Source organism: Littorina saxatilis, linkage group LG12 (assembly GCF_037325665.1).
Source record: "Littorina saxatilis isolate snail1 linkage group LG12, US_GU_Lsax_2.0, whole genome shotgun sequence".
Taxonomy (NCBI): domain Eukaryota; kingdom Metazoa; phylum Mollusca; class Gastropoda; order Littorinimorpha; family Littorinidae; genus Littorina; species Littorina saxatilis.
In genome coordinates, this window is record NC_090256.1 from 53,692,425 (window position 1) to 53,718,271 (window position 25,847).

At 41.3% G+C, this 25,847-nt stretch overlaps 1 protein-coding gene across 1 annotated transcript; it reads left to right on the top strand.

Moving 5' to 3' along the window:
• The first annotated feature begins 372 nt into the window (after nt 1-372).
• LOC138982268 (max dimerization protein 1-like) lies at nt 373-15,939 on the top strand. Its single transcript, XM_070355511.1, has 6 exons — nt 373-732; nt 863-950; nt 1,920-1,949; nt 4,184-4,298; nt 4,631-4,850; nt 5,345-15,939. The coding sequence occupies exons 1-6, from the start codon at nt 675-677 to the stop codon at nt 5,488-5,490; spliced, it is 657 nt and encodes a 218-aa protein (XP_070211612.1). The 5' UTR covers nt 373-674; the 3' UTR covers nt 5,491-15,939.
• Nucleotides 15,940-25,847: the final 9,908 nt, after the last annotated feature.

The window sequence follows — 25,847 nt, forward strand, 5'->3', positions numbered from 1 at the left end:
TGAAAAACTGCATAATCAGCACCCGCACCACTTCAGTGCTCAAATAAAAAAAAAAACTCATCCCTGATGATCAAAGACGGACAAAGATACGTACTTCAATGAGCAACAATGAGCACGATCCTGTCTGAAATCTTTCCCAAAAGATCGCCGAAGTCGCTTCTGGAAAGTTGTTGTTTACATTTGCAAAATCCAGGTCACTTGCTCAGCTCTTGCCAATCAGATTTTCTCCGGTTAAGCGATCATATGACTTAAAGCTGTTTAATCTTGTGCTTGTATTTTAGATGCCTACGTCAGATCTCGTGTGTTTAACTCAACTGAACAAAAACTAAGCGATCTGAACCGTTGAAACGGCCAAAATGTCAAAAAAAAGCTTACACAGCACTGGCCACAACTTGTGGCAGTAAGCTGTTGGCAAATCACGAGGTGGGGGTCGAAGGTTGTGGTGAACATAAAAGGCGCGCGTTCATTGGCTGTGGAAGTCGTCATCGTAGTAATGATTCTGGCACTAGCCAATGGGAGCAGGCTTCACTCATTGTAAACAAACGTCCCCTGTTTGCATTCTCGAAGCCAACGTGAACGGGCTCGGTCACATCTACTAGCAAAGGAGTCGTAGTTGCTGTGTCTCTCCGGAAATTTTTACTTCAGTTACATCCAGTTTGCATTTTGATTTGAAAATGCAGAACATTGCACAGCTTCTCCAAGCGGCTGAGTTTCTTGATAGACGGGAAAGAGGTAATATACAGTGCTTTTCGTCAATATTTACCACCGATGTGCTTTGCCACGTCGATCCGATTTCGCTTGAGCTTGTTGGTTGGTTTTTGTTGGTTGCACCTCTTATGTGTTGGGTTTATTTCTCTTTCAGAAGCTGAACATGGGTATGCGTCGACGTTGCCAATGCCAGATGAATTTTCTAAAAAGAGATCGAGAGGGAAAAAATCTCAGGGAAATAGGTAAGAAGAGATTTTGACTTTTTGTCTAGTGTTGAGGTCAGGTCGTCCGCTGTGCTAAACAAATTCTGATATTAAAACAACAGGCGATCCAGCTCAATTACCTGTTTCAGCTTTGGTATTCTTGTCATTTTTGTTGAAAGGAAACATGTCTGCAATTTGTAAGTTCACAGCAATTTTGGAAGTGCCCTGTTGGAAAAAAAAATTTGCTTTCCTGGATCAGCTGATAGAGCGTCCGCCATGTTTGTTGATAACTGCTGTGTTGCGGGCGGGATAAATGCAACGTTGCCTCGAAGGTTAATGCGGTTAAGATCGTTATTCTTTTTGTTAACTTTGATTATTAGTCTTTTCTTTTCATCTATGCCGCGAAAATTCCTGCATGTGGTATGAAGAGGCAGAAAGCGCGTTCGAAAATGGCAGCTGTGGTAGGACACACAATCCACCATTGTTGATCTTTCGATCGTGTGCGATTTCTGTTTACTTGGAGAAATTGTGCGCTTTGTTTTTGAAGCACAGTTTTTTGAATGACATAAGTTAGGGAGGCATGCATAGGCCTACGTCGACACGTTGCAGCAATGGCAGAGTGATATTACGTGAAGGGAAGAAAAGCGAAGGAAACGTTTGGCCGTTATTTTGGGCGCGGGCGGAAAGGGGGTTTGAGTCAAAAAGGATCGCCGCTGGCGCTCGTTGCTACGTCACGAGAGTGGGTCTGCACCCCGCCCTCCCCCCCTTTTCAGTGCATCCTTTGACAGAAAAGGGTGGTGTGTTCTAGAGGGAATTTTTATTCCCGGCCTGGAATCTTTGTTTTTGGTAGAGTAGCCTAAATATGCACAACACGAATTTGTCCAAATCTTCTATACATAGTTTTATTTAACACCTTTTGCAGTTAGTGACCCCCTTTTTTCCCTTTAAAAATTATAATGTTTCTGTGTGTTGAAGTGGAATTTAACAATTTTTTTCTTTCTATTTCAGGTCAACACATAACGAATTAGAAAAAAATAGGTGAGTGATTTTTTTCCTCATTTGCTTCTAAGTTCTATTAACACCATTAAAGTTCCTGTGCACTCACGACATATACATTTCTCGCTTATACTCGTGTGTGTGCTATGGTGGGTGTAGCACCAGAAGCCAATGTAATCATTCCGTTTGGATCCGCAGAGTGAATGGTGGCATGGAAACGAATATTGATGTTGCTCTGCTTAGCATAATGGAGAAAGCCTGGCTTGGAGCTGAGCGCTCAGCTGACGTCCCGTTTGAAGGAGAACTGGGTTTCTCATTTCACTTTTCATCCTCCGCCCGTTACTGTTTTTAGACATTATGTCAGGGCACGGTAATTTTATTGTAACCGGGGCTTCTCTGTGTGTATTTTGTCATTCTGGGGTTCATACTTTTGATGATTTGAGTAGGCAGTAATTTGTTTGTTAGGTTTTCTGTGTGATAGTACATTTGTGTGAACTGGTCTCTGTTCAGTGTCTCGTGATCGTAATTCAGCAACTTTAAACTAACTTCCCTAATACTGTATGATAAACTTCCCCAAGGAGTGTGGGTGCTACTACGGTTTCTGCTTGCTTGTCTGATGTCAGAATGATCATATTTTTTTCCCCTGTAAAAAGCGAGGGAGACAAAGCCAGAGATAGGAGGAAAAGTAAATAAAAAAAAAGTATAGTTTTACTCCGCTGGTGCTTGAGAACTGACGTCCTAAACTTATCCTGGTAGGTAGACTCAGTGCAGCGGGTCTGCGAGAGAGAGAGAGAGAGAGCCGCTTGCAAGCGCCGCGCTCACAGCGCCACAGCCCGCGAGCTCGCTCGATCAATACTTGGCATTCCTACTTGGTCATGTGACCTGTGCCTGCCGGTGTCCTTGACATTGACCTTACGGGTGTAAACAGTGGGAGCAAGCGACCTCAGTGGGGCCAGCTGAGCTGCGGTACTCAACAAGGAGATAGAGCGAGAGGCCTTTCGTTTTTTCTTCTAGACCAACTAACGTAGGCTCGCCAGAAAAAAAAGCGTTGTACACGCTTGCATGACCGCCCTGTGCTCTGGGCTGTCAGTCGTCCTTTTAATTTTATTTTTTATATCAGTCTGACACTTCTTCGTGGTTAATAATTGGGGGGGGGGGGGGGTGTTACGGCCTTGGGCGGATCCGAAATTTAATGGTTTTACTGAGTGCATAATACTTGTTTCTGTAGCCAGTGGTGGGCTCTATGTCCCTTGGAAGAAGTGGTCACCATGATTTCACACCCCTTGGTTTGGTGCACAGAATTTTTGGGATCTGCATTTTTAAGGATTAATTCCGAGAATACGCTCAGTACGGTCAGTGGGAAAGAAATACGACGAGAAAAATTCCTACACTACTTTTCTTCACAAGCCCATCCTGAAGCCGATCCAGTATTTTGGCACATGATTACGTCACTATATTAGCCGCCATCGAAAAAAATATAATCGGTTCGTGTCAATCAATCAAAACAACCAGGAAAACGAAAGTACGGTATTTGTCGAAATCGGCTCCGAGAATAAACAAGTGAAACAAAGAAGAAAAGTGAAAAAGTTTGAAGAAAAATATCCAACACACACAATTTGTAACCAACACACACATGTAGTCCCGCCCGGAATATGCTTTTTTGGGATGATTTACGACTTTTGCGCACATTTCGAGCGAACGAAAACACAACATGGCGGCTCTCGCTCCTCCAACTATCGCGAGACACAAAAAACCAAAATCTTGCGCACGCGAGATCCTGATACATCCGGTGTTTCTCTGTACGCTTGTCACGACGACTTGTTGACAAACGAAGATTCGCGAAAGAAAGAGAAAAGCGCCGAGTCTTGAGTAGAGAGCTAATAAAGTACCGGTAATCGCTAATCGAGCGAAATGAAAATCCGCGGCGACTTCCATTAGGTGAATGCTATTCAAGTTTAGGTAACGTTTTAGCCGCATCTTTTTATAAGCCGCAATGCGATTTTTTTTTTTAAAGTCGCGGCTTGTGGTCCGTCAAATACGGTACAGTTTGTGTCAGTAAAAATTGAAAAAAGCATTTGTTTTAAATGTATAGGTAAACTTAATTAACGGTGTGACGGAAGCGCACGAGGCATGTTTTAATCATGGATGTGCAAACACTGTGTGGAGTACGCTCATTTTTTTGAAAATACACCAAGTTTGTTTGAGAATACTCAAAGTGCAAAACAGGGGTTCCCAGGTCTGGATTATTTTAAAAATTGTGTGTGTTGTGTTTGCAGAAGAGCCCACCTGAGGCACTGCCTGGAGAGGTTAAAGGACTTGGTGCCTGTGGGTGGTGAGGCTTCAAGACACACAACGCTAGGATTGTTAACAAAAGCAAGGGGTTTTATCAAGGTGAGTTTTTTTAAATTCAGGGGTACCATTTTCCAGGATTTCTGGAACAATGTGTGTTTTGTGATGTAAACCTAAAGTTGTTAATGGTACAACTGACCTTGAACATGGACATTTTAAGTATGATGTAAGTGGGTTTATTATGTTCATACTATGAATGCCCAAGATGCAGGATTAAGCTGTAACTTCCCACAATCACACATGCAGTCGTTTATGACACGATCTCAACAGAAAATCACTCAGTCACAGTAACATCCATGGCTTTCCGTTTCTCCTGTAGAAATACTTCCATACCCTCCCATTCAATTCCGCACACTTGTTTTTCTTCTTCTCAGAACCTTGAAGACAAAGACAGGCGAATTGTGGGTCAGTTAGAAAATCTGAAACGGGAGCAGCGCTTCCTGCAGCGAAAGCTGGAGCAGATCGGCCAGGGCTCGTACCGACTGCGGCAGGAACGCAGCATCAGCGAGTGCTCCACGGGCACCACCTCTTCAACCTCCTCCCTGGGATCCTCCATTGGGTCCTCCTCCTCCTCACGCTCCTCCGAGGAATCAGGTAAGTGTTCAGAAAGTTTAGGATTTTGTGATTGTTGCGTTAGCGTTTACCTGTGTGTTTGTGTTAGACAGTGAGAGTGTTTGACAATTGGAGCTTATGTGTATGTGTTAGTGTGTGAAGGCAAGATCTGGATGGGTCCAGTCTGTGTGTGTGTGTGTACTGAGAGAGAGAGAGGGCAAGAGAGAATTCTAGCCAGATTTAGGGTAGTCTTCTTTTGTTGTGTTGCGTTGCTTTTGGGCAATAAGATGCCCTTAAAACTATCCAAATGTGTTTGTGCACTGCAGTTTTCCTTTCATAACAGGTAAATAACAAAACTGTTGTGACATTAAGTACAGGGACAAAAAAAGGAAGGTACCTTGAGACTAAAAGCTCACGGCCGATATCTGAATGTATGCACATGTGTGATTACCAGCTTTGTTTTCCTGTGTTATCTCCCCTTTCAACAGGAATAAACTTTTCAATGCAAATGACCATAAGTGCTTACGCTCTTGCAGATGAGATTGACATCGTGGGCGGCTTCAACAGCGACAGCGATGACCTCAGCAGCGTGGAGAGTCTGGGGAGCGAAGGTTATGGCAGCAACAATTCCCGCACCTATAGTTACTCTATGGACGATTCTCCCGAGTCGGAGTACCTCTGATACTCGGCAGAAAGGCAGCATTGGATCTACTCGTACATCCTCTCCCCCCCTGTATGCCCCTCCTTTCGTACCCAGCCCCTCCCCTCTCCTCCTCCCCCCTCCTTGATGGTGCAGCCGGCCAGACTTGATCTTGCGATGGCCCACTTTCTTCTCATGACAGATCTGCTATGTTCGTCTTTTCTGCTTGCCTTTTACTTTCTCAACTGCTCTGTTGAAAACTCCCAGCTGCAGTACAGTTGACAAAAAGTGATTCAGATTTAAAAAAAACTTTTTGTGTGTAATACTCGTCCTCAGGGGAGGTAGATAATTATTAAGGAAAATGTTGAAGGTAAAAACTATATTAAAAAAAGGTATGATGGGGGAACGAAACCCACTTTGGGTGACTGTAGTCTTATAAAAGAATTACAATGGAAGGTTAGCTTCTCAAAACAAAAAAAAAAAAAAAATGTTCAGCTTTTTCTTTCTTTGGAAGAGTCTTAATTTAATGCTGTCAACACAGCTTCTGTCTTTCAGTTGTGTGATACATGGCGGGAACTGGCCTCAACAGGCCAGGCTGCTTACTCCTTTCTCTCTCCTTTTCTTTCTTTCACTCTTTTGTCCCTCTCACTTTCTTTCTTTCCGAGTCTCGTCTGTTTTGTTTCATGTACCCCCCCCCCCCCCCTTTCATTGAAACTTTTAGATAGCGTTATTCTACTTGTTGTTTGGGAAAATCTATCAAAAGAGAAGGAAGAAGGTTCATCTCTCACTAATAGTCTGGCTGGACTAGGTTCTGGGTTGACGTTGCCTCCATATTTGGATCCCAAGTGGGAGCCCACGGCAGCAAAAGGGATGGCAATGGGAAGCCCGGGAACCCACCCACACTCCCCTGTGTAACCCTCCCCTCTTTTGGCAGTGAGAAATCTTGTCCATATTGTGTTGCTACGATCCTGATGAATGAGACATTGTTGATCTGTGTGCATTTTGCCTGGAAGATGTCTGGGGGCAGTATTGTGGACGTGATACGAACTTGAGATGTGAAGTGTGATAGAACTAAGAAATCTTGGTTACTTACTACCGAATTGCTGCAGCTTTAGACCAAAATGTTATTTTGCCTGAAATATCTAAAAATCTTATTTCATAATTTGCTTGAAATATTGGCAGGCGTTCTTGACTCGTTTTTTTTTCTCTACCATGGCATTCACTGGTTCAGGTTTCTTCTTGTATGGGAAAGACTCTAGTGATATCACATAGCCCTAGCCAGTACAGCTCTTTTGCAATCCATTTTTCATTGTCATTATATTTTGAGTATGTGGTTTCAGTGTTCGCCGGCTGTATCAATGTAGGTTAGACATCGTACAATTTGTTCACATGGAATGAGTAAGGCTGTACAAGTATAATTGCTTTGTTATGAAACTGCAACTAGGAATGCTTATCAGGTTCTTTAAGTTTTTATTTTGAAAAGTAAGAGCTGCAGTGGTTGTTTATTATCTACGATCTCACCCTAACTGTTTAAAGGGAAAATATTTTTGTGCTAGTGAAAATTGTGCACAGTGTGAAATGGAATATCTGGAAGTGAAACAGTGGTACCCAAGTCGCGACATCAGAATTTGTGTGCTATGAAAGTTATCATACAAGTGATGAAATATGATAACAATAATAACATGTATTTTGAATTTAATACAATGAAGCAGCAATATTACAGTGAAGAATTATGCAGACTTTACAAATGTCATTTGTGAGTGAGGTATCATCATCCTTGGACTGATTAGAGAATGGAGAGAAAAAATAGGCCAACGTTGTCATCTTTGGGATTATCCATCTTGTGCAAGGCTCTATACTGAGACTGTGGAGGATTTTACTGGTGGAAAAATGTCTTAGCTGGAAACAGTACTGGACAGTATGAACACAAGCGGACGGAAGTACTACTGCTAAAGACGGCGAGAGTGAATCAAGGGAGAGAACTGTGCCTCAGCAGACCTTTTGGGTGTCAAGATGTCTGCTGTGTTTTCATCTGTGTGTACAAAGAAGTGACTGTGGTTGACAGAAATTATGTCTGCCTTCCACCTAGTGTGGGAGGGCTGGACACGGACGGGTACCCTTTTGTACAGCACTGGACACATGATTGTGAGAAATTAACCACAGGTACAGTACGTGCTTTTTTCTTTGTCTGGTTTTCATTCATGTACATGTTTGTTTAACTCACTGCAGCCCAGTTTTCAAGGATGTTGAAGACGAGCTTGAAAAGGAGCGTGTATGGTTAGTATGCTTGCGTGCATATGGTTTGTCGGCTATTTTGAACTTTAACATTGTAATTTGACGTTTACGACGCTAAAGTCCAAGACAACCTTCTTGTGAATGTTTATCGTGTTCTCAGTTGTACTACGCATGGAAAGGATTTGAATAGGATCCGATCTCTTTATTGTCGTCAACTTACAGTCCTGCTCACAGTTTGACTTTGTGACTCTGTCAACGCACTGTTCTATTCATGGAACCTCCCCGGTGTGTGCTGGTGCAGCATCAACTAATCAGGTCAAAATGTTTTAAAAGTATTAACATGTTGGATAAGTATTGTTAATTTGGATTATTAGATAATTAGTAGAAAGTACAACACACTCCAGATATCGCCCTGTGAAAGTGACGTCACTTGCTACTACTAGATCTGTGCCGATCGATGGAGAAAATATTTGTGTGTGGACCACTACTTGAGCTGTTAAATGGTATTAGATGAATTTGAAAGACTGTCATCCTTAGCACTTAGAAAAGTGTGTGAGGAATCAAATTCTTAGATACATGAATGGATGTATGATCATATAATTATTAGTAATAGCTTAGATACTGAAAACAAATGGCAATGTGACCTGTGCTGTCTGTAGTATTCATTCATTGCTCTAGTCCTACCAACAATAACGTACAACTTTAGGAGTAGGAAATAAAGATTTTCTGCTTGTAGTTGTACTCGTGGTACTACTACTACGTACTAGAACGTGAACAGAATTTGATTGTAACATTTGCAGGAAGTAATGAGTTAGGACTTGGAAAAGTACAGTCTGAAGTCTATTTTGCCCACTAAGTGGGCGGTTAAAAAACAACTGCTCAAAAAAGATTCATTTGGAAAAGAATTTTGAACAGTTTGCCTCCTAGCGTCCCGGTGCTTGGTGCTTCTCATCATACCCCTCATAGGTCTGTACCACCAGACCAGACCGGTGTTCAGCTGGAATTCATTTTTACTTATGCCAGAATTTTCTGTAGGTGTTGTGTGTACATGACTGAGAGTTAAACTGGAAATTCGACCTCTAGAAGTAGTCTAAGATTGTGTCCTACTACTACTACTAGGAGTTCGCACATTTTTATCAAGTATGAACGGTTTATTATTTTAACCAGAATAAATATTTGTAACATTAGATTGTAAATGTAACTAAGACTAGAGTTTTAATTTTGCAACCTTGATTGTTTTTACTGTAAAAGAATATCTTTTTAGTGTGTGACATATGATACACAGAGTAGGGTTTTTACATTTAGTCAAGTTTTGACTAAATGTTTTAACGTAGAGGGGGGAATCGAGACGAGGGTCGTGGTGTATGTGCGTGTGTGTGTGTGTGTGTGTGTAGAGCGATTTAGACTAAACTACTGGACCGATCTTTATGAAATTTGACATGAGAGTTCCTGGGTATGAAATCCCCGAACGTTTTTTTCATTTTTTTGATAAATGTCTTTGATGACGTCATATCCGGCTTTTCGTGAAAGTTGAGGCGGCACTGTCACGCCCTCATTTTTCAACCAAATTGGTTGAAATTTTGGTCAAGTAATCTTCGACGAAGCCCGGACTTCGGTATTGCATTTCAGCTTGGTGGCTTAAAAATTAATTAATGACTTTGGTCATTAAAAATCTGAAAATTGTAAAAAAAAAATAAAAATTAATAAAACGATCCAAATTTACGTTCATCTTATTCTCCATCATTTTCTGATTCCAAAAACATATAAATATGTTATATTTGGATTAAAAACAAGCTCTGAAAATTAAATATATAAAAAATATTATCAAAATTAAATTGTCGAAATCAATTTAAAAACACTTTCATCTTATTCCTTGTCAGTTCCTGATTCCAAAAACATATAGATATGATATGTTTGGATTAAAAACACGCTCAGAAAGTTAAAACGAAGAGAGGTACAGAAAAGCGTGCTATCCTTCTTAGCGCAACTACTACCCCGCTCTTCTTGTCAATTTCACTGCCTTTGCCATGAGCGGTGGACTGACGATGCTACGAGTATACGGTCTTGCTGAAAAATGGCATTGCGTTCAGTTTCATTCTGTGAGTTCGACAGCTACTTGACTAAATGTTGTATTTTCGCCTTTCGCGACTTGTTTATTCTGTCTTTGCAGACCTGAATTTTTAAACCAAAGTACATTATGAAGGACAAAACATGAGTTGTCTGCCATACTACTTTGTTGGACTTAGAGCCAGGTCTTGAACTTTTCATTTGTTTAATTTGCTGTGCAATTGTTGTGGTAAATCATCAATGTTTTTTTCCTGTTTTGTGCGTCATCATTTCAGCTTTTATCCTTTTATTCTCATGTACGGCAGTGCTCTCTTCACAGCTCATGTAAGGATTATCAGTTTTAATCATTTCAAATCGGCTGCGTCACATTTGCATACGAGTTTGTATTCAAAGTATTGAGCAGAGAGCTGGCAAAGTGACTCTGTCCACTACAGGTGCTTTTGTTGTTTACAGTATAACACTGAAGAGAAAAACAGACTTTATTCAAATTAACATAACAATAACATCAGATGGAGAGAGGTGATAACAACAATATGAATACCACAGTGCGAGCTAGATAAATCTGTTTGTAAATATGTAACTGATTAGACAGTGTGTACATTTAGTTGTACATAAATCATATGAAGAAACACAGAACTTGCTTGCAAATTTATAGTCTAAGAATTCAAAATGTTGAGGAGTTTTAAAAGTGAAAGATCATCATGATGACAAAAATGTTCAGAGTTGAACATGGCATGCGCAATAACATTAAAAATTAAAAAACAAACGGGCTGTATTTGAAAAGATTTGTTTTTATCTTTGAAGACAGGCTGACAGTTAAACTTTAAAGTTCATGTATAGTTTACTTTGCAATGTATTTTATACAGAAAATCTGATTGGAAGTCTTTGGATGAAACTTTATACAGCATCTTGACAGTAGGAGAAAATTATAGCCTGTGGCCTGTTATAAGGACTACAGATAGAGAAACTGAATCAACAAGTCAGTCTTTTCAACCGCTTTTAAAGTTGAAAGTGAATGGTGCCATAGGCGAATGAGATGCCATGCACCTTTACTGAAAAGTTGGGCCACCGAGATGTTGTTTATGTGTGGAAAATGTGTTTGGAGTGAATAACTGTGGGGGGGGGGGGGGGGGGGGGGGGGGATTCACTATCAATCTTGTGATTTTATTTTATTAATCATTAAGAATCATTATGTGTTTGTGTGTGGACGGCTTGAGGATGGATGGCACTATTTATAGGCTTGCGCGCCAGCGCCACCCCCCCACCCCCTTTTTAATTTTTTTAAATTTTTTTTTAGATCCTTGTAGCTTTTTTTCTAGAACTGTAGGGGGAGGGGGTGGGAGTAGGGTTCTGTCACTCTAGTGTTTTGTCACCTCCACCAATTTTTTCATCGTCTGCATTTATTTTCACTTTGGTTTAGGGCTTTGGTTTAAACACAATTTTATTCAAAATACATGACATGAAACAATTGACAAAAATGCAGCTAGGACACAAACTCAAGCAGATGCTTATTTGACGTGACCATAGGGCTTTGTTTTGCGTGCTGAAGAATGAGTAAGAGCTGCTGTGTTTAGTTTGCGCCAGTCACCGCCTGGACGTGTCATGTTGCACTATACCACTTAATTCACATCAATTAACTCGCAATTTACCTCCATTTAATTCACATCAATTAACTCGCAATTTACCTCAATGCAATGCATTTTGTGTACATGTATATTGTGTTTTTACTTTAGTTATCTGTTAAAATGTAAAATTTTAGTTCTTCTATTTTTTATCTTGTATTTCTATTTCATTTTTGTAAGTTAGTCCCTCTTTAGGGCGAGGGCTGGATGTAAACAAGAAGAGCAAACGCTCGATCGAGTCACTTTCGCAGTTCTGAATATTATATGAGGCATCAGATGGACAGGAAGAAATTGCTATTCACAACAGAATACAGATGTAAATAATTTGATGTAAAGAATAATCCTATAAAGTTTGAATCAAATCCGATGAATAGTTTCAGAGATACGATATTTCAATTTTTTTCCTTCAACACATACCTGTGACCTTGAAAAAGGTCAAAGGTCACCAAAGCAGACGTCAAAGTGTAGAGGTCACTGGGAGTCACGTTCACATAAAATTTGAGCCCGGTCACTTTTATAGTTTCCGAGAAAAGCCCAACGTTAAGTTGTGTGTTGCCGAACAGAAAAGGCTAGTTATCTCCCTTGTTTTTCTGATAACGTTTGTAAAAGGCTACAGATGTAAATACTTTGATGTAAAGAATAATCCTACAGTGCAGGCGACAACGCAAACAAATGTATACTATGTACGGCGTACAGATGTGGAACACATGAGATGAGTCACAGCACAGGCAATCAAATGTACGTTTTACACTGACATGCTGTACAGCACGATGCTGTACACATGCTGCTTAGTACACTGACAGAAAGCGAGCAGCGCTTGCAGTTGCATCAGCGAAACTCTGATGGTGATACTGATACAGTGATAGTGTATTTGGTTCTGGCAGTACATTTATGTACCACACAGCGCCTGGTCGGTTGCCAAGCGAGTGGAGGTTCTCTAGGTGTAACGCCGGTAAAATGTACACGTGTAGACCGTACGTCGAAAGAAAGTTACAAAAAGACAGGCGACGTGGAAAAGAAAGGGGCGGTGGATAGTAGCTTACAGTGTGACCATGGACATGCGTAGGTGTAACTTGGCAGACATCTCTCTCCCTGGGTGACTGTATTTTCAACCATGCGAGTCTTGCCGAGCTAGCCTGCACAACTCGTAGCACTGTGAAAACACCCTTGCTAGCTGTTGCTTGAAGAAGACTCAATGTTTGATCACGGCAGAGCGCTAGTTGTATCTTTCTGGCAGCCAATGCGGTAAACCATTTGTGACCCTCCACCACGGAATGAGTCGCATGTCACCTTTGCATGATTTTCGTATTTTTACATTTTCCTAAAGAGTTTTTTTTATTCTCTATCCAGTGGTGAAAACCGTTTTAGAAACGAGCAAAAAATGTTTGGAGTTGTAAGCCTGTGACTAAGGTGACCCTCACACTGTTACCAGACACCCCCCGGACTTGTAAGCGCAGAACCGCGCGAGGTGACATGCGACTAATTTGTGGTGGAGGGTCACATTTCCTTTTTAGCACACGCATGCAGAGCAACAAGTCCGCTCTGTCCATGCAATCATAACAAGTGAGCATGGCTGCGTCAGTGCGTGGTGTGCCGTTCTAGGTCCTGTCTTCGCAAGTGGTTACTCTTTACGTTGGGCTTTTTGCCAACGCCACATGGCAATGTCAAGAGGCGGGGGGGGGGGGGGGGGGGGGGGGGGGGGAGGGTGGTGTAGGCAGGCACAAAATAGTGATTGTTGTGTGTGTGTGTGAGAGATAGAGAGAGGGAGGGGTGCATTTTGTATTATATTTACTGTAAGGTGGAAAAAGGAAACGAACAAGCCGTTTGGCCCACTTTTCAGTTCAGGTGCACGCTTGTTGGCCCAAATAAACATTTGTGATATTTTTTCTTGGTTTTTTTTTCTGGCTGTGTTTTGTTGTTACTAAGTTATTTGTGTTGTACATGTATGTATTCATTGCAAAGGATCAAAAGAACATGGTGACGTGCATATATTTTTCTTTCCATTTTTCTTTCATGTATTATCATGCTTGTCATTATTTGTTGACTGTTACAGTGTTAGTCCGTACTTAAAAAATGGCACAATAATCTTGATGAAGACCACCATTCTGATACATTGAAAGTGTATTTACGTTGTTACTAGCAAGAGATTATGTTTGTTTGATTTGCTCCCAACAATAAGTACCATATTCATTTTTTCCCCTTAAGTAATATTCCTCGGAGCCTTTTACTTGTTCCTGGTCCATTATCCTGTACCTGGTAAAACTTTTTTTAAAAGGCAAGCCGTTAGAGTGTTGTTGATGTTTTATTTTTAAATTATTAACATTTTTGTTTTTATTTTTGACATGTTCTGCATACCCTTATTCATATATGCATAGGTTCCATTTTGTTGTGTTCATGCAAAGAGCTGCTTGCAATGGCCTTGGTCGCCGTGATGATCAAAACTCTCCCTCTCTCTCTCTCTCTCTTTCTCTGTTGAGGTGAAGTAAGAGCACTGGTGCAACCAATGGTATGCGCTTTGGGGAGATATTTTGAGACAAGCTTTCATGCAGATGTGCATGAGCTTTCATTCCCATACACGTGTGAAGATAAAGACAGGCGCTTTCATCAGTCTTTTCTGTTTACGATGGCAAAATAATGACCGTTAGCATTTTTTGTTTGTTTAACGAAGTAGAGTTTGCTAACTCGGGCTATGTTTGTCGTTAATCGAACTAATGACAGGAAATCGTTCGGTGGATCGATAACGAGGCTGCTCCGTGGCGAAAGAAGCTGAGTCCTGGCAATGGGAGCAGTCTTGGTGTGCATTCAATAGCGCGGGTTGTGTAGTTTGGCTTTTTTTTTACCTGGCAACTCTCCAAGAATTGGTGGAGAGAGAGATTTCGGTTATAAACGGCGGTTTGAAACACGAAGGCACTCCACTCGTTGCTCCGCGCTCTAGCTAAATTTAGACCCGTAGACTGCCGGTGGTTTTTACCTATTAGTGTTCCGTATTTAGGGGCCAGAGTTTTTGTTGCTGCATTAATCTGACCGACTTTTGTAAATAATTATTAAACACCATGCGGCTTCCGGCTACTGAACCCGAAAACCTCGTGTGTCAAAAATTATAGCTTGTAAAACGTGAAGAGTTTTCCCGAGTGCACTCTGGAGTTGGTCGCGGTGTGACACTTTCACTGTCACCTAGCAAGCTACTTGTGCTACAGTGACAGTTTGTGGTGAAGCGCGCACACACAGAGCAGCCCACTAGAGGGTAGCTTTGTCTGGAAATAACAACAACAACCCACGAGCAGTTTTTGCCTGGCCTTGAACCTCCATATAATTGTGTTTTTGGCTCACGCGGTTTGTTGTAAGTGTCCCGATTGCGTCCCTCCCCCAACCCCCTCCCATTTCCCTCCGCCATTGCCTTGGGGGAAGGTCGGAAAGGATCAAATCAACATAGTATTTGAAAATAAACCCTGAACCACTGTAGGTGTGCAAAGTGCAGTTGAGCGTTGGTTTGAAAATCTGGCTAATGCTATTTATTTGATATTCAAATGCCCAAAAAAGCTGTCAATGACTGCCACGCGGGCAGCTGCGACTGCAGATTCTGCAAGCTCATTGCAACATCGTGAGCGGGTTATTTAAATTATTATCACACTTTCCTCACAGGTCCGTGATTATTCTGCCACATGGACAGAAAATAGTTCTTTGGAAATACAATCTTTGGTGAAAAGTGCAACAGTTTAAAAAAACAACTTTATTTGGAGACAAAAATCTGAAAAAATGCACAGAGATGTATTTTTATTAAAAAAAACACAACTCCGAAACGTGCTAACTTAAGTAACTTAAACTTATTGGGAGAAATAAATCTCTTCAAAAGTGCAGAATGTGTTTGCATCAGTGCATTATCCGTCTCTCTCTCTCTGGTCTATTTCTCACTCCCTCTCGCGTATTTTACTCTGTGGTCTATCTAGGTTTGTGGGCCAAGAAGCTTGCCTGTGTGTTTATTGTGGGATGGACGCAATCTCATTCTCAGGTTGCAGGACCCTCTGCTGCCTGCTGTACCTATTTTTGTCATACGTTGAAGCTACTGCAGCTTTTTGAGGTTATTCCAGACAGAAAACATCTACAGGAGGGGTTGGGGCGACACGGTGGGTTGGGGCAAAGATGTTCTGTTGTAGCGGTAGAATATCTTTGGTGTTGTGGGTATACATGGTCTTTTTTCTTTCTTCCTCGTCTCTCCCCCTTCTAAGAGTAAGATGGATGTGTCTGTATAAATGGACGACTGTGTCTGCGATGGTGTTGCACACGCAAAACGGATTTTGTTCTTCTGAAATTGGAGTTCTAGGTTCCCTACAACAAATCGTGATTGTTTGATATGTCAAAGTAGAGGTCGGCCTTCTCAACGTTTTAAAGAACGTGAGTGGGGACGGCCCACGACTTATATAATTTAACTTGTCCTTTATTTGTGTGTGTCAGCAGCGCATGTGCCGGCATGTGTAGAACCCTAGACATACTTGTGTAAATATGATGAATTAATCTTCTTTGTTCGTTTTAATTCAAAGGAATAAATAATTGTCATGTAAATGCAGAACATGTCTTTGTGTGCTGTTTGGGTGAAGAGGAATTTGATTGTGTGTGTCATGTGTATGTCAGCGTGTGTGTATGTATGTCAGCGTGTGTGTCAGTGTGTGTGTTTTATAAGTCTTCGCGAAGACGTGCACGAGTGCATATTTTACACGCAAACAAACGCATTCATGACGACAGGCGGGCACTTTATCGACACCTCTCAACAGAAACAAGGACTGACAAGCTTAAATCCCGTGCATTTCGTGCGTTTAAAAAAAAAGCGTGGACAGCGCTCCAGTGTCAAACTGTTGCTGCACTTGTTTGGGCGTGGCTATAAGCATAGTGACATGAATTTGGTCAGTATTTTTAGGCAAAGCACATGTTCTCAGCAAACAGAAAACAAAATATTGGAAGCGTGAGTCACGCTACCCAAAAATAAAATCTTTTTTTACATATATATTTTTTTCTATAACTTTTTTTCCCCAGGGTTCATTCATCATCTGACATAACTGACTTTTTAGCGAAATCTAACCATAAGATTATTGAAAAAAAGCAAAAATGTAGACGACCACCTTTTACCTTTGGCGTACGGGTCAAGCCAATGAACTCTCCATAATTCAAGTGTCAGCCAATAAACCAAATAAGTCATGGAAGCGGAATTTTTTGACCGCTTGGAAAAACAAATCGTAAGTTGGAACGATCTTGGTTGCGCAATACTAAAGATATGTGATGCGGGTGTGGGTTTCCGAGACTGCTCACGTTAATCTTGTAAAATCACATTACACAGAATGGCCTGGCTGTAAGAAGTTATTGGAGTTGCGAAGAATCATTGCGTTGGTCGTTGCGAAGATAGCCGTGCCCACGTAGATGATGAAAAGTACACGCGTGTGTCATTGCCAGGTACAAGCAGACACGCGTGCATAGACAGACAGCCAGACGCACACGAACACACAAGAGCCGCGCATGCGTACACACACACACACACACACACACACACACAAAGACACATGCGCACGCAACACACACTCACACACACACACACACACACACACACACATGCGCACACACATGCGCACGCAACACACTCACACACACACACACACACACTCACACACACACACACATGTACGCACAAACAGACACATGTAAACACTTACACTCTCTCTCTCTCTCTCTCTCTCTCTCTCTCTCTTTCATTTGCTTTATCAAAGCTCACCTTCAGTATAGCATCAACTCCAACCATAATGATTAATTTTTTCAAGCGTCAAATTTGCCACGGACGAAGATTGTATCGACAAAACGACACTTCTGGAATCGGAAATAAAGTAGGGTTTAAAGGTGCCTTCCCTCGATCGCTTATAGATCATCATCTCATTACATTGCAAATCACACGTCAATATGGAATAGGAGCATCCCTCCACTGGGACACATACTAAAATGCAAAAGTCTGGCTGCTTTCTGGGTAGTGTTGAATCGTTTTGTAAGGACAACCACCTTAGTCAATCTGCCAAATGAATTCACCACCCCCCCCCCCCGGAAAAAAAAACCAAAAAAACCAAAACATACCCCCCAAAACAAAAACAATCAAACAAACAAAACGTAAAAGAACACCAACAATAAGAAACACCACCCCCCCCCCCCAAAAAAAAAAAAAAAAAAAAATAACCCACAGAAAAAAAACCCAGAAGAAAACAAAATCCAGCTCTTATATCAGGTTTCAGGCCTGCTGCAGATTGTTTTGAGGATATTTGATACTTGTGTCAAAGGGGAAGCTCAAGGCTCTTATTTCTCGTGATAGCTTGTGACGAGGTCTGTGTGTTGGTGTACATGATTATTTACACCGTGAAGCAAGGCACCTCTAAAAGGAAGTAGCCAGGTGGAGAAAGGAAGACGTACATAATGTGAAATTGCTTTTTTTTCCACAGCAGCAACTAAAGCACAACAGCTGTTTCTCGTCGTACTTTCAAGGCGGAGAGTGGAGCAAAGGTGCGTTGGCGGGGAGGTTAATAAAAATCATTGAACTTTGGGGGTGGGGATGGGGGTACAGGTGGGCTACATATAGAAGATGGAGTACACCTGGGATACAGAAGATACAATAGTTACCTCACTACAAATGCGCGAAAGTACGAGACCCTTGAGGCGCACAAAACAAAAGGAGAACAGAAACAAGCGGGCGCTTGCATTCCCCCAACAGACCTTATCTTTTTGCTGCCGACGCGGTAACTTGTTTGGAGGATTTAGAAAACAAAAAACCCAACCACATCTTTAAAAACGACAAAGAGAGAGAGAGAGAGAGAGAGAGAGAGAGAGAGAGAGAGAGAGAGAGAGAGAGAGAGAGGGAGGGAGAGGGGGGGGGAGAGGGGGGGGGGGGTTAGAGCTAAGATAAGAAAAGCTAAAATAATATAAGATAAGAGACATTTTTATTTTCAAGTCAAGTCAAGTCAAGTTATTTACCAAATGCAAAGCACAGGATTTTGTTATGGTGTATGCATAAAACTTCACACTCCTTCCACACGCATATATCATAATAAATATGTACAGATAAAGTGTTCAATTTCACTGGGCCTATTTACGTGTGTATACCAACCAGACAGTTCAAAACGGACTGGTTGTTCTTTTAGCACCAATTTGACAGGAGTAATCACAGGTTGCATGGTTATGATATAAGCAGTTGCTGCTTTTTTACAATCGGCCCACGCCCATGGGGGAACAACAGCAGACACACTGACGGTCAGACATAAGAACGGACAGACGAAAAGACACATGGGCAAACAGACAGGCAGACAGGCAGGTAGACAGACGGACGGATCGACACACGGACGGACAGACAGATAAACAGACAATCACACCGCCCCCCCCCCCCCTCCTCCTCCTCCTCCAACACCACCCTCAACACACCACACACACACACACACACACACACACATGCACACACACACACACACACACGCACACACACACACATGCACATACACACTCGCATGCACACCCGCACGCACGCACGCACATACACACATTCGCACGCATACAAGCACACACACACATATGCCTACACACACACACACACACACCCCGGCACACACACACACCGTGACCGGCACACACATACATACACACACACACACACACACAGACACAGACACACACACAGACACAGACACACACAGACACACACCAGCATACACAAAAGACCTCAAAGGTCAACGAGTCAAGCCAGATCAAGTAGGATATTTCAAGACAGTGGGCGGCAAGTCTATAAGCTTCACTTGTCTTGAACAGTCCGAGTGTGGCACACGACTACACCAACTTATGGGATTACATATGACGGCTTACTTGTGCCAAAACCTAGGGTTACCATTTTCACGTGAAAATTAGTAATTTTCATTTTTGCCTCGTTTTCGGTCACAGTAGTCGGACTTTAAGAGTCCGAACTGAGAGGCTTCACTGTCCGGCAAACATCACTCTCACACTATTTCTGCAATATCTTTTAATAGAAGGCTTATCGAGCAAGTTATCCGACGGGAAGATGCATGTCACGACCCCGAAAACTTTCGCATCGAAGCTGTTCGTAGCAGACGGAGGCTTTTGATCGGCTGTGGTCTCACACGGCTCAGCCTTCACAGATATCTTTCACTTTAATTCCTTATTCCCGGCGACAAGTTGTCAGGCAGACAGACGTACCTCATAGTTGCTTCCACTACCACACTCATACATTTGCTTTGTAGTGTATTAGTGAAGGACAATCGATTCGAACATGTTCGAACCGAGAGAGGAAAAATGGCGGTCGGCCGGACACTGTGCTAAAGGTCCGACCACTAGCAGACGGATCTCTTCGGTCGAGACTCACACACTTTCACAAATATCTTTCGATAAAATTCGTTATTCAACAAGTTGTCGGACAGACAGTTGTATGTCACGGTTATCTACACATGCGCTCAGCTCGTATTGTTAATTTGCATCGGATTAAAGAACTATGGACCAGAAAAGTTTCGAATCGAAGGATGTTTCGCTCTGGCCGGTGTAACAGTCGCGCATGCGCCCTGAGCCTCCACAGTCACGAGGCACATGGAAAGTAGTAATTAACTCGTGAAAATTACTAATTCTTAGTTTTGGCGCTAGTAAGCCGTCAGGAAGCGAGCCAAAACTGAAAATTAGACATTAACACTTGAACATTAGTTATTAACACGTGAAAATTAGTAATTAACACGTGAACATGAGTAACTTTCACGTCATAATTGTAATTTTCTCGTGAAAATGAGTAACTTTCACGGGTTAATTACTAATTTTTAGCTTTGGCGCTTGTAAGCCGTCATAATTACAGCCAGAGGTTGGTCGGTCTCAGTGGTCAAGTGTTTGGTCACTCGCCGAACCCCTGGCTGGAACCTAGACACCTGGGTGGTCAAGCGCTTGATGCCAAACACACTCAGTTTAGCTAGAAAGACCAAAGCCTACTATATAGCTATATAACAAAGACACATCGACGCGTCACGATAGTTTTACAAGGCCAAAGCGTAAGCTTACTCCAGAAAGGCTAGAACGTCAAACTGAAAAAAATATTAAGAAAACAAATCAATGTAGATTTCAGACTGCTATGACTGTGTCTTCGCATCTCTTTAAACGTGCAACAGCAAACAAACAAAAACAAAACAAATCCTTGAGAAGTTGGCAGCAGAGAATGTGCGAGAATAGCATCTGACGCCTCATCAACTTGACTCACAGCTTTACGATCAACGCACTCAGATCGTAAACATTTCATCATCAGCCAGAATTTGACGCTTTTGGGAGCCAAAACAAGTTCGTTATAATGGTCTGACTAGAATGAAAGCCAGAAGATTTAGCCAGCCCTGCAAAAGATACAGCCATTATAAACATACTGGCGGTGGAACTAGTTTTTGAAACTTCAATAGTATTTTGCAGCAAGACCAGTTTGTTATAGTTATGTCACCGCGGTGGCGAATTTTAACAGCATGAGAATCGCACTTTAGAATGCATGCAATCCGTTGTTCAATATTGTACAAACTGTACAGCTCTATACAAAGCAGCCGCAGAAGTGGGCACCAAAAGAACATTTTGAAGCTGCTTGCTAATTAAGTTGCGCACACATGCTGGGCAGATTAATTTCTTTCATGACAGCCTTGTCGCAAAATCGGCTTGAAGTTTGTCGCAAGACAGCAGTTTTGTTTGTCATAAGACCTCTGACGTTCTTGGTTAAACTTTTGACTTACGTGTCAGCAGTTACGCCATGGTTTGTGTTGATGCAGCAACTCAATACACTAGATACATTTTTTTTCAGGGATTGGCGCTTGTATATGCATGTTTTGATGTAACCATTAGGTTTTTTTTCCTTTACATATTTTTGATACTGCGACCACCAAGCCATGAACACCCCCACCCCACCCCCTGTGTGTTGTAATTTTCCCCTTGTCTATGTGATGTAATGTAATGTAAAGCCTATACATGTTTAAAAAAAAAAAAAAAATCCAAAAAAGAGGAAAAAAACCCCAAAAAAACCCAACTCAATGCACCTCACTGCCGCTGAAGTACAAACTACAAATCTTAATCTTCTTTTTCTTCTTCTATTTTTGTGTGCAGTCAGCAAATCAAAGAAGGACAATCGTTGAATGACGTCAGCCAATTAACCACCCTGTCAACTGTCACTTTGATGTAAATTATGAGAAGTCTGCGTTATTGGTAGTAATATTATGGGTATGCTTGTTTTTATATAATTATATGTGTAACCTATGGTATATGTGTTGTTGTCCTATCAGTGAATGTCCTAATAATTTTGATAAAATGTTCGTTATAATCGTTTACAGGCAGCCAGGGTGTGTCCAAGAAAGTGTTCCATTTTTAAGTACTATTTTAATGGACAAGAAAGTGTTGTTATTGTTATTGTTATTGCTATTGATAAACAACAGAACAAGAGATATATAACATTGTCTGAATAGTGATACTATATTTATTAATAATTTATTACTGTTAAATACGTGTATTCTAGTACTGTACTTTAAATTGGCTACAGATTGCTTCATGTTGCAGTTTATCAGAGTTATGATAGGTATAAACTTTCACTCTGTGGCAAACGCACAATTACGGCAGGGTGATAAATATGTCAACGGAATCAAGCCTGGATACTAATTTTCGCCACACCTTAATTGTTAATTAAGTTCAGTGGCACCTGTAAAGCTCATAGTTCGAAAAAATTGTGTAAACTGATCTCTCGGTAAGAGAGAGAGAGAGAGAGAGAGAGAGAGAGAGAGAGAGAGAGAGAGAGAGAGAGAGAGAGAGAGAGAGAGAGAGAGAGAGTTAGAGAGAGAGAGAGAGAGAGAGAGAGAGAGAGAGAGAGAGAGAGAGAGAGAGAGAGAGAGAGAGAGAGAGAGAGAGAGAGAGAGAGAGAGAGAGAGAGAGAGAGAGATTAGAAATTGCAACTGTGGTTTTTTTATTTAGAGAGAGAGCGGGAGACAGATTTTTTTCTTTGCCCTTTAATTATCCTTGAATTCTTTTAAACCCTTTAATGATTAGGTACGACCTCTGTTGAGTAAGGCCAAGGGCCAATGCACTCACTGATAAAAGAATCTCACAATTACCTTCTTGCGCTGAAGCTTATAATAAGAGCGTACAAGTTTGTTTCTGTTTCGTCTTTTAACCGGGAGCGAACCAAAGGCCATTGGTCCACCTTTTGCGCGGAAAAAAAGCTGTAGCGAATCATTCACGATTGATCAATCCCTCTGTCTGTGTACGCGTGGTACATTATTATTATTATTATTGTGATCATTTTTATGCGCCTAATCTAGATATAGCCCTAGGCGCTTACATATTAATTTCTGCCGTTTGAAATGGAATTTTTTACAGACAGACAGACAAACAGACATTTTTTTACACACAATATATAACGCATTCACATCGGCCAGTAAAGCTCAGTAGCCTATTAGGCGAGCATTCACCTTTCACGGCCTTTATTCCAAGTCAAACGGGTATTTGGTGGACATTTTTATCTATGTCTATACAATTTTGCCAGGAAAGACCCTTTTGTCAATCGTGGGATCTTTAACGTGCACACCCCAATGTAGTGTACACGAAGGGACCTCGGTTTTTCGTCTCATCCGAAAGACTAGCACTTGAACCCACCACCTAGGTTAGGAAAGGGGGGAGAAAATTGCGGCCTGACCCAGGGTCGAACACGCAACCTCTCGCTTCCGAGCGCAAGTGCGTTACCACTCGGCCACCCAGTCCATACTGTAACTGACCTTGATACGGATCGATCCAAGGGGGGCAATCTCAGTCATCTCAAAGAGGGAAATCCAAACGCAATCCGCTTTGTTCGATTTCATGGGCTTGGACGATAGAGAAAAATAAGAAAAGCAAAAGCTGGAGTAAACCTGGACGAAATTGCTATCAAGAACGCAGAATTGATTTTTTCTGAGTTTTTTTGTTGCCGTAAGCGCCATGTTTATCGCGTCTCGCACATCTGATGTTGACATGCATCAACAAAGGGGCCTCACTCTGGAAGAGTTTCCTGCTCCGATAAACATGGCGCTTACGGCAAACAAACAAAAAAAACTCAGAAAAAATCAATTCTGCGTTCTTGATAGCAATTTCGTCCAGGTTTACTCCAGCTTTTGCTTTTCTTATTTTTCTCTATCGTCCAAGCCCATAAAATCGAACAAAGCGGATTGCGTTTGGATTTCCCTCTTTGAGATGACTGAGATTGCCCCCCTTGGATCGATCCGTATCAAGGTCAGTTACAGTACTGGCCTTGTGTTCAAGATGACGCGTGGTATAGCACTGCAAACGCACATGCAGCACTTTTGTGGGGGTTTTTCCCGTTTGGGAGTGTGGTAAGCGACTTTTTCTGTAATGCGGCAAGCAACTACTTTTGTAATGCAGCAAGCGTCTTTGTAATGAGGTCAACGGATTTGTGTTCCCTGGAATGAAATATTGAACACCCTCGTCACTAATCCGCGTTGAAATCCGCCCCTGAAGAGAAAAGGAAATCACGTGCACTTTAAGCTGTTGACTGGAAAGCCTGAAAGGATGGAAAGATGAATTCGAAAACAATACCCGAAATAGAGGAGAATTTAAATGACAGGAGTGAGAACATGAGATAAATGAATACTGAATAGAGACTGACTTATCACTTTGCCCATCAGATAACTCGAAAGATGTATAATAATGTCATGGCTGAGATTGGAATCTTGCTAGATTCTGAACTTAGCTGGATAGAGTCAGAATTTTGATCTCATCTGGCCCAGTTCATAAAACACTAATTTCTGATTTCATTTGCAATTGGCATGGCTGAGATCGGAATTCCAATTCTACCCAAAAGATCAGTGAATGGAATCAGAATGCTGATTATATCGAGAGAAATCGAGGTAAAATGCATCACTTCGTCAAAAGACGTCGAACCACGAGTTAACAAGATATCTCTTGAGAAAGAATGTTTACAATGACAGATCAGACGCATCTCCAAACCCTTAATAGTCTGTCTCCATTTCATTGCTTAGACTGAAAAGGGCGGATTTCATTTTAGGGGTGTCATTTTAACGTTGAATTTTCCCGCTTGAATACATCCACACATGACGTGATTAGTTTCTTGAACAATTTTCTATCAAAGGAAATGTCTTTTTTTGTGTAGGCTTTCTCTTTTTTCTTGTACATTGTGGAGAAAGTTGTACGGTTAACACCAAATACAGGTTTTAAAAAAGAAAGCAGGTAAGAAAGAAGAAAAAAAAACCAGGTAGAAAATAAATTTTAAAAAAGAAGGAAAGAAGATTTACAAATCAAAATATGTGCTATTCTGAGCATGGCACAGTAGTTGTAATAGTTCATACACACTTTCGCAACCACGGCGCTCATTACCGTTATCGCTACAGGGTGTAAGAACATGAAAAGATTGATTGCATTTAGAGCCAGCAGCACCAATCATGCAAGGACCTGGAATATTTTTACTTTGCCCTGAGATTAAAATCGGGGTTTGTTGTATTCATCCTGGGGAAACCAAGACGTTCGTCTGGGCTGGCATAGACTTTGTGCAAACAAAGTAATCTTGATCCAGATGAGAAAGTTTGAATGTGAGCAAGAAGACAAACATGGTTTGAAGAAAAAAAGGAGAATACAAAAATAGGAGAACAGAAAAGAATAGGAAAGAAAAGAAAAGAAAAGAGAAATAGAAAATAGCCTAGGTAGAAAATCAAAGAACACAAAAGAATAGAAAAGCGAAGAAAATAAAAATAAAAAGATTGATTGGAGTCAGAAGCACTAATAAAAGACGTATATTTGTAGTTTTCCCTGTTGGTTAAAAGGGTTTCCTGTAGTCATACTAAGCAACCGAGACTTTTTGTTTGGGCTGGCTAAGAATTTGTGATGTAATTTCGATCCGGATCCAGATAAAAAAAATTAAAAAAAAAGTTTAAATGCCGAAAAAGGAGAAACGGAAAGGAAAGAAATGAAATGAAATAGGACCAGAAAATGAAGAACTGAAAAAAAAGACATTACAAGAAAACGAAAATGAAATTTACGGACGTAAATTTCTACGTAATTTTCTCTTCTTTTTACATTTAGTCAAGTTTTGACTAAATGTTTTAACATAGAGGGGGAATCGAGACGAGGGTCGTGGTGTATGTGTGTGTGTGTGTGTGTGTGTGTGTGTGTGTGTGTGTGTGTGTGTGTGTGTGTGTGTGTGTGTGTGTGTGTGTGTGTGTGTCTGTCTGTCTGTGCGTGTGTGTGTGTAGAGCGATTCAGACTAAACTACTGGACCGATGTTTATGAAATTTGACATGAGAGTTCCTGGGTATGATATCCCTGGAGGTTTATTTCATTTTTTCAATAAATACTTTTGATGACGTCATATCCGGCTTTTTGTAAAAGTTGAGGCGGCACTGTCACACCCTCATTTTTCAATCAAATTAATTACAATTTTGGCAAAGCAATTTT

Coding starts and splice junctions, on each gene's coding strand:
- LOC138982268 (XM_070355511.1), top strand. CDS start 675: ATGCAGAACATTGCACAGCTTCTCCAAGCGGCTGAGTTTCTTGATAGA. Junction 733..862: donor TCTTGATAGACGGGAAAGAG/GTAATATACAGT, acceptor TTTCTCTTTCAG/AAGCTGAACATGGGTATGCG. Junction 951..1,919: donor AAAAAATCTCAGGGAAATAG/GTAAGAAGAGAT, acceptor TTTCTATTTCAG/GTCAACACATAACGAATTAG.